General features: G+C 36.2%; 2 protein-coding genes across 2 annotated transcripts; one reads left to right on the forward strand and one right to left on the reverse strand.

Annotated features, from left to right (window-relative positions):
- Positions 1 to 441: 441 nt before the first annotated feature.
- Positions 442 to 10,810, forward strand: LOC120003664. The gene is given in 19 exon segments (XM_038852678.1): positions 442 to 476; positions 566 to 812; positions 912 to 986; positions 1,069 to 1,245; positions 1,328 to 1,702; positions 2,017 to 2,054; positions 2,200 to 2,284; positions 3,866 to 3,926; positions 4,465 to 4,760; positions 5,264 to 5,326; positions 5,523 to 5,702; positions 5,789 to 6,165; positions 7,350 to 7,488; positions 7,583 to 7,650; positions 8,530 to 8,655; positions 8,749 to 9,013; positions 9,689 to 9,751; positions 9,890 to 10,069; positions 10,146 to 10,810. Coding segments are annotated over 19 exon segments (3,213 nt in total). The 5' UTR covers positions 442 to 456; the 3' UTR covers positions 10,524 to 10,810.
- A 592-nt stretch (positions 10,811 to 11,402) lies between these two features.
- Positions 11,403 to 14,468, reverse strand: LOC120004432 (bifunctional protein FolD 4, chloroplastic). Its single transcript, XM_038853784.1, has 5 exons — positions 14,136 to 14,468; positions 13,105 to 13,430; positions 12,578 to 12,814; positions 12,297 to 12,464; positions 11,403 to 12,051 (listed from the first exon to the last, which is right to left on the reverse strand). The coding sequence occupies exons 1-5, from the start codon at positions 14,350 to 14,352 to the stop codon at positions 11,881 to 11,883; spliced, it is 1,119 nt and encodes a 372-aa protein (XP_038709712.1). The 5' UTR covers positions 14,353 to 14,468; the 3' UTR covers positions 11,403 to 11,880.
- Positions 14,469 to 14,729: the final 261 nt, after the last annotated feature.

Raw genomic sequence — 14,729 nt, forward strand, 5'->3', positions numbered from 1 at the left:
AATGCTTGTTTTTAGTATTTGTTTGTGGAATTAAGACAAGGTCTTAAGCTGATCAAACCCAAGTTAGAGTTGACAAATATTGCTTGGCATTGTCCTTGTCGAGAATCACATTGCAGTTGTCGGGGAAGACATGTAGAGGAACTAATTTTCAAAGCAGCAGAATTTGAGTGTTGTGATGGCAATTCTAGAAACCATCCTGGACTCTCTTTACACCGGAGGCATTGCAGTTGACATAACCCTTCTTGATTGGTTTTTTCTAATTGTCCTAATCTGTAGCCTCTTAGAACCCTTAAAAGGTTCTCCTTGGAGGTATATGAAAAGTTGAGAATGTGTCGAAGACAACAATGCCAGATAACTACTGCCGTTGTAATACCCAACACCAGTCTCTTATAATAAGAGACTGGAAGCCATTCAAGCCGATAGCCATTCTCATAGAACTATTCCATTTCAATATCGATGGCAGAGTCGACTGAAAGGTAGAAGCTAGTTCTTTTTTTCGTAGATGGATTTCCGAATTTCATGCTTTGCTTTTATATATATGTGTAAGCACATCTATCTGTGTCAGGTATGCAGTTGTCACAGGAGCAAACAAAGGGATTGGACTTGCAATAGCTCGGCAGTTGGCTTGTAATGGGGTCATGGTGGTGCTGACAGCAAGAAATGAAAAGAGAGGCTTCGAAGCCCTCGACGAACTTCGAAAGTCTGGCTTATCAAATTCCGTAGCTTTTCATCAGCTTGATGTAACAGACCCTGCTAGCATTGCCTCTCTTGCAGAGTTCATCATGTACCAATTTGGAAAGCTAGATATCTTGGTATGACTGCTACTCTGTATCCATACAGATAAAATTGTTACTCAACTACACTGAAATTAGTACATAGTGATATCTGAATGATTGGAACTCTCTGAGAAGGTGAACAATGCTGGGATTAGCGGAGCGACTGCAGATCCTAATGCTGATATTATTTTTGACATGTCCGATGGCGGGGTACGAGGTTTACGTATGTAGAATTCCATTCCCTGAAGTTACAAGTCTGAGAAAAAAAATTGAATTCCTTTTCTTTGTGCAGCTGAAATATCTGAGTAATTTGAGGAACATAACCAGTCAAACTTACAAGTTGGCACAAGAATGTCTGAAAACAAACTACTATGGTGCTAAAAGAACAGCTGAAGCCCTAATTCCTCTCCTCAAGCTATCTGATTCTCCGAAAATCGTCAACGTTTCCTCATCCTTGGGCTTGTTGCAGGTACGTATAATCCCAACACAAAAAGTTCCTTACTAAAATTGGGGAGAATCTCACAGAGTTCTTCTTTTGCTCATTTCTTCAGTTTATTCCCAATGAAGAGGTCAAAGCAGCATTGAGTGACATTGAGAGCCTCACGGAGATGAAAGTAGCCACCATATTGAGGGAGTTTTTAAAAGATTTGAAGAAGGGTTGTATAGAAAGCAAAGGCTGGCCAGCTATTCTATCTGCGTATGCAATGTCAAAGACTGCCATGAATGCCTACACCAGGATTCTTGCAAAGAAGTATCCCAAAATCTGCACCAATTGTGTGTGTCCCGGATTCGTCAAAACCGATCTGAACAGGAATTCTGGCAATCGAACTCCTGAAGAAGGTGCTGCAATGCCTGTGAAGTTAGCATTGTTGGCCCCTGATAGCCCTTCTGGCCTCTTTTATCGCAACGGTGAGGTCTCACCATTTTGAATCCAATCAGTTTTTAATGCATTGTAATCTTGCGCATGAAGATGCAACTTCACCGCATCTGACTTTCGTTATTCATCCTTGTTCAATAATGAGGTGTAAAAGGCTTATGATTCACTCTTCATAGTCTAGGGCTATTCAAAAAAATCGTGTCAAACTGAATTGATCGTCAAATAGACCGATTGATCGGTTATTGTTAAACATATGTTAGTGAGGACCAATAGAATGAAAATCGATCGTGAACACCCCTAGTTCATACCATTCTGTACGTCTATAATGTGCTTCTTATTGCTCAGTTGGTGCTTCATTTGCAGATAATATATGATGAATACCAAAATTTTCAGCAACAATTGTGACTCGGAATTGGAACTTGAGATTAATTGAGAAATTAAAAGACAAAATTAGATTAGATGAACCCTAGGTTAGCTTCACAAGAAAATTCAACTTGGGACAATCGATCTTATAATGTGAGAGGCTTAATCTCCGACTCTTTGTAGGACTTTGGGCTTGCTTTATTTGTGGCAAGGGAACCAAGGGAAGTCATCTTCATTAGACAGAGCAGGAGACAACCGCTGCTTCCAGGTTAGATGAACCCTAGGTTAGCTTCACAAGACTTTCCACATCAATTGTCGCGCAGATGCTAAAAATGTGTTTGAGAGAATTTAGGAATGTACATCCAGCAAACTCTGACTTCTTCTACACTTCTTTGCACTTATCCAGCTACAAATTCGGTTTTTGTTCAGTAGATTATTTTAATCTTTGGACATACCTGATTTTCAGCAATTGCATCTTAGATTTCTGGCTAGTTAGCAGTGGATTCAATTGCAAATGAACAAATATTAATCTAAAATTTCCCTACCCTCGCCATGTGTCAATTGGAGATTGGTTGATCATGAAAAATTATGGGCCCTTCCTTGCCACATATTCACAGACGACTGAAGGTCATTTTCGATCTAAACAGAAAGATAATAATTAATAATTATAATTCCTCCCCATTTACCATATAATATTATAGTCATGGATTCTCTTTAAAAAAGTAAGGAAAAAGAGGGATTGTTCTTTTTAAAAAAAATAAAAGCAGTCTACCTCAATCCCCATTCACAGTTAATATTTTGTTTAGTATTCACGATATATTTAAAGATACAATACTTTATACATTTGGAAGGTTGAAGGTTCATTGCATTTGGTTCCCCATTGATGTCTTTTACTATGCATTTGTTGTTCCAACTTTAGAAAACACAGTAAACAAATACATGAACATGTATATGCACAAGTTTGATTGTCAAATTGGAATTTCTGAGTCGCATAACGTTCATCAACTCTTCCCAATTCATCCAATTGAATTTTTCAAAATTCATCCTCATCGAGTAATTGATCCCAATATCCCTAAATAATTAATTAAATCAACCCTATTCAAAATCAATAGGAATTCTCACATAAAGGTATAACGTAAGGATCACTTTTTGAGGGTGCGGATGATGAGTGAGATAACAAGTGGGTCTCACTACGTTAGATCCCACATATTTCAAACAGAAGTGATAAGGATCTTAGTCATCCGAGTGATTGATATGTCACTCTCTGATTTAATAATCAATTTTTGTAGGCTCCTACACTTACATAAATCAAGAGACAAGATGAATTACTGGAATGAATGAGATTCCTAACATTTTTTATCCAATCAATGATAAAAATATAGATCCTTACTTTAGATCGTTATGCGAGAATTCCTCTTCATACCAAAGCTATTAGTTAATTAGCAGCCATTTTGGAATTAAGAAGAGGTGGAACCAGAGTCCAGAAATGCCATTTCATGGAAGCTGACGCGAGATTAATGGCGATGCCATGTTGATGTTTTTATGGACGAAAATATATCTATATCAGTATATCTTTACAGAGAGAGAGAGATTGATTTAAAGTTAAAGTGTGAAACACATTCAACGTTTGACCTTGTCAGCTCTATGGTCCAAGTAGAGATGGGAAAGAAAACATTTGACGCTGTTGTCAAGATTTTTTATCAAAATAACATTTGACGTTGTCGTGACTAAAAATGACGATGTTTACAACATCGTCATTAGTGTTATTTCTTGAAAAAAAATTAAAGACGTGTTAAATATCGTCACTAACAATGTTAAGCCAACCTTCCCTGAGCGCCATCCTTCGCAGATGCTTCGATATCCATCTCCAGTGATGCTTTGGACTATTGATGATGATGTGAACAGGGAAGGTAGGCTTAACATTGTTAATGACGATATTTAACACGTTTTTAAATTTTTTTCAAGAAATAACACTAATTACGTTGTTGTAAACATCGTCATTGTTAGTGACGACAGCGTCAAATGTTATTTTGGTAAAAAATTTCAACTAGGTGTCAATTTGGTATTTAATCTTAACCAAAATTGCTACTTTCGAAAAAAAAAACCTCAAAAGGAAGATGATTGTAGTAATTCTTTGTAAATGCGGGAGATCGAAAGTTCAACTCTCAAGTCTAAAAGTTTCGGCATTGTTTTCTTGTATGAACATGAGATCTAACCAACGATTTTTCCGGTTGAGGTTAATGTTGACCCACCTATAGGGTACCAAAAAAATTTTTGACACGTCTCCTAACATTGGCAAGACTAATATGCTATAAATATCACCGGTTAGTGGTCTTTCTTTAACAAGCTTAGCAGCAAAACAAATCTTGACAACAATGGCACAAGCAACAAAGTAGGATAACAGTTCATTGGTTTTTTTTTTTGGTGGTACCATTTGCATGATGACAGCTATTATTAATTCTTCTTAATATTTTTCCTCCAGGTATGCGATTGTGAGTGGTGCAAACAAAGGGATGGGGTTTGAGATAGTAAGGCAGTTAGCTTCCATTAATGGCAGCAGCATCAAAGTGGTGTTAACAGCCAGAGATGAAAAAAGGGGTGTTGAAGCTGTTGACAAACTCATCAAAGAATTTGGTGTCTCTCCAGGCAATGTTGTTTTTCATCAGCTTGATTTATCAGACCCTCCCAGTGTCTCTGCTTTGGCTCATTTCGTCAAAACCCAATTTGGGAAGCTTGATATCTTGGTACTGATTATTCAAACTTCGTTTTCTTTGCATCTTTGCGTTCTTGTTTTTCTGTTCCTAACTGACTAAGTCTCCGGAATTAGGGCGTAAGGAATCTCATCCTAAAGCTATTTGGTTTTGTGTAATTGAACTTTTAGCTGTTTTATGGATAACAGTTCATCTTGGCTTTTATTTTTGGATTTGCTGAAATTGGAGATTTGGCATAAGTCCCCTTTTTAGGAGCTTTCTTTGTGATCTTTCCTATCACACTTCACCTATTTACTAAGATGCTGAAATGAATCCTAATTTTTTTTTTATCACTGCTTTGTCACACTTGACATAATACATATGAGTGAAATCCTGTTTTTTACATATTAATTGACAATTTATTAATACAAACTAGTTTGAAATTCTTTTTAAAATTTGCAATGGATATATGGTATTTTATTTTGCTTCTTTTTTTAATTTTTTTTAAGGAAAAAAAACAACTTTTTCTGGGTTGATTTTGAAGAAGTGGAGTGCAGGTGAACAATGCTGGGGTTATTGGAGTCAATATGGAAGAAAATGCTGATAGAGCAGTGACTACGGTGAGTTTTCTTAGCAGGATTCAGCTATTGCCATAAAACTGGTTGGTAGTCATAACTGTTGATCCAATTGAGGAAAGGAAAACACATTGCACAGAAGAAGAGTTTATTTTCACAAATTAGTTCTACTCTAAGTAAGATTAATGGACGTCATTTCATATAGCTAATGAGGATAACAAGGCTCTTCTGACTAATCCAGGGAGGTGGTGAAATCAATCCGGAGGAATTGATGAGAAATGGTAGTTACGAACTGGCTGAAGAATGCTTGAATATAAACTATTATGGCACGAAGCGAATGGTAGAAGCATTCATTCCCCTTCTTCAGAAGTCCGATTCACCAAGGATTGTCAATGTCTCTTCCTCCATAGGAAAGTTGAAGGTAGAAATCTTCACAACCTTTTGCGACGAATAACTCATGTTTAGTATTACTCACAGTTGAGTTAAAACTTGTTTAATTTGTTTCAGAATGTACCACATGAATGGGCTAAAGGAGTGTTAAGTGATGCTGATAATCTGACAGAAGAAAGAATTGATGAGGTGTTGCATCAATTTCTGAAAGATTATAAAGAAGGTTCAGTTGAATCGAAAGGCTGGCCGAGTTTCGGTTCTGCCTATATACTCTCAAAAGCAGCAGTGAATGCATACACAAGGATTCTGGCCAAGAAGTACCCTACTTTCAGAATCAATAGTGTCTGCCCTGGATATGTGAAGACAGACTTGAACTACAACACTGGTTTCTTATCTGTTGAAGAAGGAGCAGAGTGTTCTGTTAGGTTGGCTTTGTTGCCTGATGATGGTCCTTCTGGCCTATTCTTCGATCAAAAAGAAGAGTCGGCCTTTTAAGCAAATGGGATTAATTTCTTTACTTTTCGGTCTTAGGTTTTGATTAGGGTTTCAAGTACGTCGAGATTGTGACATTTTCTTTAAGCAGCATATATGGTTTGTAAATTGCAACTCTGTGATGAGTTCAACTGGAGTTGTAGTTAGTAGTTTTACTGGAACTTAGAGCAGTCCATTCCTATATATATATCTAAGCGAAATAAGTTGAAATGGACTAATGAAGTCTATCCCTCTTGCTTGAGAAGTTGTTTGGAATTTTTAGAAACTGTTTTCTAACATTTACTCCAATGAATTTGATTGTACAACTAATCACAACCTAGCATAGATACGGATACGATAACACGATACGGACACGAAGATATGTGATCTTTCAAAAAAGTAGGATATGGAAACGTTGGGGACACGTTGAATAACTAAGTACTCCCATGGATGAAGAGTGTCCGTGTTTCTTAGATTACAACTATTTTATTTTATGTTGATGTATTATCATCTAACGTATACATTTTATACTCATTTAAATACAAATATTTTAAAGTTACTGAATCCGGAATTATTTCACAGATTTCATTTCTTTTTTTTTTTTTTTTTGGGTTATGGTAGGAGCTGAGTACTCCTAATAGTTCAACTAATTCATAAAGATTAGCACATGCACTGTTCAAGAACACACAAGAATAGAATCAGATGGCCACAGTAAATTCAACCTCAAAATCCAGCACTATAAACATTTGGCAATCAGAAAGCTCAACAAGAAAACACAATAATAAATAGAAGATTTTATTTTGAAAAGAGAATTACCTTGAATGGTGCAGCGGATGATGGCTGAGTTTCTATTGGCTTATCTGTTCTTCCTGGTTGATGAAAACTTGATCTTAAGAGAATTAAGTAGCGAGAAAACTCCCGGTTTTTAGAACAAGTCTCATTTTTTTGTTTAATTTTATTGATAAAAATAAATACTACAACTCTACCGACTTATATAGCTAAACAAGCAAACAATCCAAAACCTATTCAAACTAAAAGACCAAAACTATATAGAAAACTACTTACTTTTGTACCTTTAACGGAAACCCAACTCCTAAGCTAAACTAATTAAAAGCAAAATCCAACAAGAATGTAAATACTAAACAAATACTAATTAAAAGTAAATACTAACAATATAAGTAACTAGACAATTGATCCTCTAATTAAGTGCAACTCCCGCTGTTGTTGAAAAAGATATAGACTGGAGGTGGAGTCAATTGGAACCCAACATTTTCTATCCTAGACTATTTGTTGTTGAAAAAGATTTGATAAAGCAAATTTGTTTGTTTTATGGGATCGGTGGAGTGGTTTGTTTCGTCAATTGTTCAAGTGGAAAATGACTTTGATTTGGAGCTTATTATAGTTCACTGTAGCTCTGTTTTTAGAAGGTAGATCAATCAGAAAACTGATGAGTCATCAGTCTATGATGAACTGGAGGTTGCTTACTTGAGTGAGGAGTTGAAATTGTGGTTAATGGGATTAATTAAGATAATTAATTAAGAGAGGTTTACTAGGTTTTAGGATTGTTTGATTGATTAAATACCTTTAAAAAAATAAGGTATCCATCAATATTTGATTGGAAAATAACCACGTAGCCCTCTTATAATTATGCATCTATGGATTTAAAGCAAGGCCGTCGGCTCACATGTGAGGATATTTGAGTGTTTTAAAAATTTTATTTTTAAAACACTCAAATATTCTATGTTCATATTCCGAAAATGACAAGTCAGGTCTATTTCATTGATTTAATCAATGAAATAGTTTTATTTTCACTTTTTTTATCTCATAATTCTTTGTTTAAAATTTATTGTTTTAATATAAATTCTATTATTTTTTAAAGTACAATCTATAATTCATTGTTTTAGTTTTGAATTCATTTGTTTTTGAAATTCTATTGAAAAAAAAAACAATGGAATTAAGATTTACCCGATAAAACTCATCGACAATGGATGTTATTAAAAAGAGTTTTATGTACTGATTCTGAGTATGTAATTTTTTTAAAATCTAATATGTATTTTGAGAATTAAAAGTTTTAAAATTTCGTTTAAGATACTTGGGTTCCCATGAGCTACCACTATATGGATCACCTAGTATTACTGTTCACATTCATGGTCACTAGTTTCACATTCATGGTCACTAATTTGTGGGAACAAAATCTGTCCATTGGGCCATTAAAGGGCCCTCTTCACTCACTGTAGCAATTGAGAATAATCCTCCAGACAACAGTAGAAAAGACAAAAAGATGAATCCGGACATGCATCTCACAATGTGCGTAAGAGGTGACAACACAACTGGCCATTGCATACGATAACTCTTACGCTTTTGCTTGATTTTAGACTGCTACACAGTTTGACACGTCTCCTAACATTAGCCACACTCATGATATGCTATAAATATAACTGGTCTAGTGGTTTTTTCCTTAACAAGAGCTTAGCAGCAAAACAAATCTTGACAACAATGGCACAAGCAACAAAGTAGTACAATTGCTCATTTCTTTTTTTGTGGTATTATTATTTGCATGGTAACAGTTATTAATCATCCTTCTTAAATTCTTTTTTTTTTCCAAGGTTTGCAATTGTGAGTGGTGCAAACAAAGGGATTGGGTTTGAGATAGTAAGACAGTTAGCTTCCATTAATGGCAGCAGCAGCATCAAAGTGGTGTTAACAGCCAGAGATAAAAAAAGGGGTGTTGAAGCTGTTGACAAACTCATCAAAGAATTTGGTATCTCTGCAGGCAATGTGGTTTTTCATCAGCTTGATTTATCAGACCCTGCCAGTGTTTCTGCTTTGGCTCATTTTGCCGAAACCCAATTTGGGAAGCTTGATATCTTGGTACTCATGATTCAAACTTAGTTGTCTTTGCATTCTTGTTTTTATGTTCCAATGGATTTGCTGAAATTGGTGATTTGGCATAAGTCCCCTTTTAAGAGCTTTCTTTGTGATCTCTCCTATTACAGTTCACCTATTTACTAAGATACCGAAATGAATCCTAATTTTCTAGCACTGCTATGTAACACTTGACTGCTATGTTGCACTGCTATGTTTTTTTTAACCACTTAACGGTAGCCTAATTGGTTATCTCTCCAGACTTAAGACGCAATCTCGCCCGAGGTCAGGAATTTGATTCTAAGCTGGCGCTATTATTTTCAAGTGGTTTGCGCTGAGTTTCGACCCAACTAACCTATCGGCCGGGCTAGACATGCCTACCGATTTGTTCTCGGTTACCTGAAAAAAAAAAATCATGTTTTTTACATACGACATTAACTAAGAATTTATTACTAGAGCAGTATTTATTTTGTTTGAAACTTGAAAGAAGCTTTCATTAATCTATTTGAAGCAGAAGATTTTGGCGACAACCAAGTGGTAATACAAGCTGGTTGAAATTCTTTTTGACATTTGCAATGGAAATATGCTATATTATTTTGGTGTCCATTCGCCTTTTTTGTAAGAAAGAAAAAAAAAACACCTTTTTCTGGGTTGATTTTGAAGAAGTGAAGTGAAGTGCAGGTGAACAATGCTGGGGTTATCGGAGTCAATATTGATGAAAATGCTTATAGAGCAGCGACTAAGGTGAGTTTTCTAAGGGAGATTTAGGATTTACCATAAACTGGTTGGTAGTTGTAACTGTTAATCCAATTGAGGAAAGGAAAACACATTGCTCATTTCATATAGCTAACGGGGATAACAAGGATCTTCTGACTAATCCAGGGAGGTGGTGAAACCAATGCAAAGGAATTGTTGAGAAATGGAAGCTACAAACTGGCTGAAGAATGCTTGAATATAAACTATTGTGGGACGAAGCACATGGTAGAAGCATTCATTCCCCTTCTTCAGAAATCCGATTCACCACGGATTGTCAATGTCTCTTCAGGCATGGGAAAGTTGAAGGTAGAAATCTTCACACAAATGACTCGTGTTTGGTACTACTCGCGGTTGAGTTAAAAACTTGTTTAATTTGTTTCAGAATGTACCAAATGAATGGGCTAAAGGAGTGCTACGTGATGCTGATAATCTGACAGAAGAAAGAATTGATGAGGTGTTGCATCAATTTCTCAAAGATTATAAAGAAGGTTCAGTTGAATCGAAAGGTTGGCCGAGTTTTGGTTCTGCCTATATACTCTCAAAAGCAGCCATCAATGCATACACAAGGATTCTGGCCAAGAAGTACCCTACTTTCAGAATCAATAGTGTCTGCCCTGGATATGTGAAGACAGACATAAACTACAACACTGGTTACTTATCTGTTGAAGAAGGAGCAGAGAGTCCTGTTAGGTTGGCTTTGTTGCCAGATGATGGTCCTTCTGGCCTATTCTTAGATCGAAAAGAAAAGTCGGCCTTCTAAGCAAATGGGATTAATTCCTCTACTGTTCCGTCTTAGGTTATGATTACGGTTTCAAGTTTGTCATGATTGTGGGTTTTTTTTTAAGCAGCATATATAAGTTGAAATGGACTAATAAAGTCGATCGCTCTTGCTTGAGAAACTGTTTTCTAACATTTTCTCCAATGAATTTGATTATACAAACTAATTACAACTATTTTATGTTGATGTATTGTCATCTAACATATACATTTTATACTCATTTAAATGCAAATATTTTAAAGTTACTGAATCTGGAATTATTTCACATATTCCATTTCTTTCTTTTCTTTGGGTTATGGTAGAAGTACTCCTAATAGTTAAACTAATTCAACTGTCTTTGGTTACTTTTTCTGACTTTCATGTCTTTTTAATTTGGTTTCTTTGAATGAATTCATACAGATTAGTAGCACACAGAAGAATAGAATCAGATGGCCACAGTAAATTCAACCTCACAATCCAGCACTAAACATTTGGTAATCAGAAAGCTCAACTAGAAAACGCAATAAATAAAATTACCTTGAATGGTGCAGCAGACGATGGCTGAGTTTCTATTATCTTCTCTGTTGTTCCTGGTCGATAATGCGCGACTCCTGCTCCTGCTGCAGATTCAATATGGGTTAGAGATTAGCAGCAGACGAGAGAATCCCATGTTTGAGTTTCATTACAAAATGGGATTTTCCTTTTCTGCAAGTCATTGTGAAAAACTTCACTTGCTGATTGAAAGAGCACTCTTCTTCTCAATTACATTATGAACACTGAGGCTAATTATTTTTCCCGACAAAAAAACGAAGACCAGACTTCCTATCGAGCACTCTGTCAAAGCTGCTGCAGGTGATACAGTTCAGTTAGCTGACCACAACATCCATAAATTCTAGCATCTTAATTAAGAGCCAAAATGCATGAAATTACATATCGAAACAAACTCCGGAATGAGGTGCTTTATCATAGAGAAATAAAGTAATAAACCATCTCTCTGTCAAAAAATATCAAATCAAATAAAGAAACCCTCTCTCTTTAAGAAAAAGGCCGCAAATGGCTAAACATAATATCATCAGGCATCACCTGATGCCACAGTTAGCTGTGGACCTCAGCATAAATCTAGCTGTCATAGCCCTCTATTCATATATGTATACGCTTCTGGTGAAAAATTGATGCTCTGACTTCCTTCAATAATATCTTGTTGAGTTTAACTGTGTAAACTAGAGATATTGCATGCTGTGAAGCAAGTGACGCAATACCCAAATTGTTAAATAACAAGGAAGCTATCCCCTGACAACCAAAGATTCATCTGCATGATGAATTTTCTCCATTATGCTTTAACTTGAAAATCCCGTAGCGCTCACGCAAGGTTGTATGCCCTTTTAGCCGCGCTAAGAGTATTTGCGAGAAGCATAGCAATGGTCATTGGCCCAACTCCGCCAGGCACTGGAGTAACAGCTGAAGCAACCTTGCATGCCTCCTCATAACAGACATCTCCTACTAAACGGTATCCTCGAGGATGTGCTGCATCCTTTGAAACATAATCCAGACAGGAAAATGGTCACTGACCAAGAAAATAAACTAAAAGCACAAATCAACAGGGGAAACACAGAGTGACAACTGTCTTCCTTCAGACACAGATATTTATTTAAAACATAATCAACAACTCATCACATGCACGATTCTGATATGGATTATCCTTTTCAAACAAATAAAATTAAGAGAGTAAAAATGATAAACGTTCAAGACCACAAACATCATGTAAAGTTTGCTCACCTCAACTGGATTAATTCCAACATCAATTACAACCGCACCAGGCTTTATCCACTTTCCCCTGACCATATTTGGTTGCCCAACAGCTGAGATTATAATATCTGCTTGTCTAGTGATGTCCTCAGGGTTCTTGGTTCTAGAATGGATGATACTGACAGTGGCATCTTCGTTCTACCAATGTCAACATTCCAGATGTGAATGCTTGTAGGGTATAAATAGCAATATAAAACAAAAACCATAAGGGCAGAATTTCTTGGCAAGAGAAAAAGACTAAAGAAAATTACTTGCAGCAACAATGCGACCGGCATTCCGACAATATTGCTTCGGCCAATCACAACTGCCCTCTTTCCTTTGATGTCAATACCATATCTATGCAACAGCTCTATGCATCCTTTAGGCGTGCATGGGACAAACAAAGGTTCTCTACCTCTCATTGCAAGACGACCAGTGTTTAGTGGGTGAAAACCGTCCACATCTTTCTCAATGCTAACCGCATTTAAGATATTCTCCTCATTCATATGCTGGTCCAAACAGATTAATTACTAAGAATGGTATAATATGCATTGTGCAAAAGCTAAAGACAGAAATTGTTTAGAAACATGTATTTTCTGGTCAGACGTCAATAGAAAAAGAAAAATCACTGTTTGATAATATTTGAGTCTGACAAAATTACGTGTGATAATTCTTCTTATTATTTTTTTGAATGCAATTATGTGTGATAATTCTTCTTCTTATTATTTTTTCAAATGCAATTACGTGTGATAATTCACCAAATGAAGCAAAAAAAAGGTGTCTAAATTTAGAAGCATACAGAAGGTAGAGGCAACTGAACAAGGATTCCATGAACCGATGGATCGTCATTGAAGCCCAAAATAGACTTTAGCACTTCTTGTTCAGTGGATTCCTCAGGCAAGTGCACTTCAAAAGAATTAATCCCCACAGATTCACAAGCTTTTTTCTTATTGCGTACATAAGTTGCAGAGTCCTTTCTATCCCCGACAAGAATAACTGCCAACCCCGGAACAATGCCTGCTGACTCCTTCATCCTGGACACTTCAGCAGCTATCTCATCTCGGATTTGCTTCGCCACTAATTTTCCATCAATTACCTTAGCAGAGGCCTCAGTAGTCATTGCGGCTTTTCAATACGGTCAAGAAAAAAAAAAAAAGATGAGCAAAGAAGAAACACAAATTATAGCTATTCATATGTTTCCATAACCTAGTCTATATTAGATGCAATGAGGTATCTTCCTGTATGACAAACTAGAGCTCCAGAAAGATCTACTTAAAGGAAAATCTGAAAAGTGTTGAACCTTAACATTTCGAGTGAGTTGTTTCATAAGATACAAACTTTGACATCATCTCCATTCTCCCTAATTCCTTATAATACAGGACCAAATCAAATGAGATAGACTAACACCAAAACCAGATACACTAACACCATAAAGATACTTTCCCATTAGTCCTGTTCTATTTATTTATTGTATGAAATTAATGTACATTTTTAATTTGAAAAATAAAGGCACTTTACAGAACGAGCCATAGTAGCACATTGATTGCAAACTTTTCTGTATGTTGGCTTTGAATTCACTGGTTTTGGTTTTTATTTTTTATTTTTGTGTACCAACGATCTAAGTCTTAAGCAAGCGCCAACAGCAGGATGCACAAACAGACTGAACAAAACATGTTTGACGAAATGCCTCAACAGGAACCATACACGCAAGAACAAATAAGAAAACATTTTTGGCATATTAATTGCAGCCTAAACAACATCAATAACAAAGATGAACACTTTCCCAAAAAAAAAAAAGAGAAATCAGTTCCAAGGTAATTAGATACGTACAGGCAACAACCGGAGACAAGGAGGTTGAGGTGTGTGTGAGGGAGACAGTGAGTCTGGCGGGCGCGGTAGGCATCGCGACTCCAACGCGAAGAGGCTTCGATAAGAAGCGGTGAAGGCAGACATGGACGCCGTTTTTGCGGTAGAGAGAGCTTAAGCGAAAGGGAAGTAGAGTAGCCGTTGTGGAGGAAGCACCGTCAGTGAATATCGTCCAGGCCATTCGCTCCTTCGTTAAACTTACGCAAAGCTCGGGCTTTTGTACACCGGGGTGTTGCGTCTAAAAATCTTTAAAAAGACTAGGGTTTTGTTTGGACTTTGGAGACGAGCGACTTATTAGTGGGAGAAGCACAGGCACTAAGAGCACTCATATATTGGTGTATGTAAAATAGGTATAATAGGTAACAGATTATACAAATTGTCTTAAAAAATACACTAAATGAGTATCTACTTGTAGATAATCAAAAAATAAGTATGTAAATATTAAAATAATGAAGACCTTTATTTTTTAATACTAAATAAATGTTGTAAATGCTTGATCTCTACCTCATATTTTTATTTATAATTAATTAATATTAACTAATATCTATCATATAAAAT

Source organism: Tripterygium wilfordii, chromosome 8 (genome assembly GCF_013401445.1).
Source record: "Tripterygium wilfordii isolate XIE 37 chromosome 8, ASM1340144v1, whole genome shotgun sequence".
NCBI classification, from domain to species: domain Eukaryota; kingdom Viridiplantae; phylum Streptophyta; class Magnoliopsida; order Celastrales; family Celastraceae; genus Tripterygium; species Tripterygium wilfordii.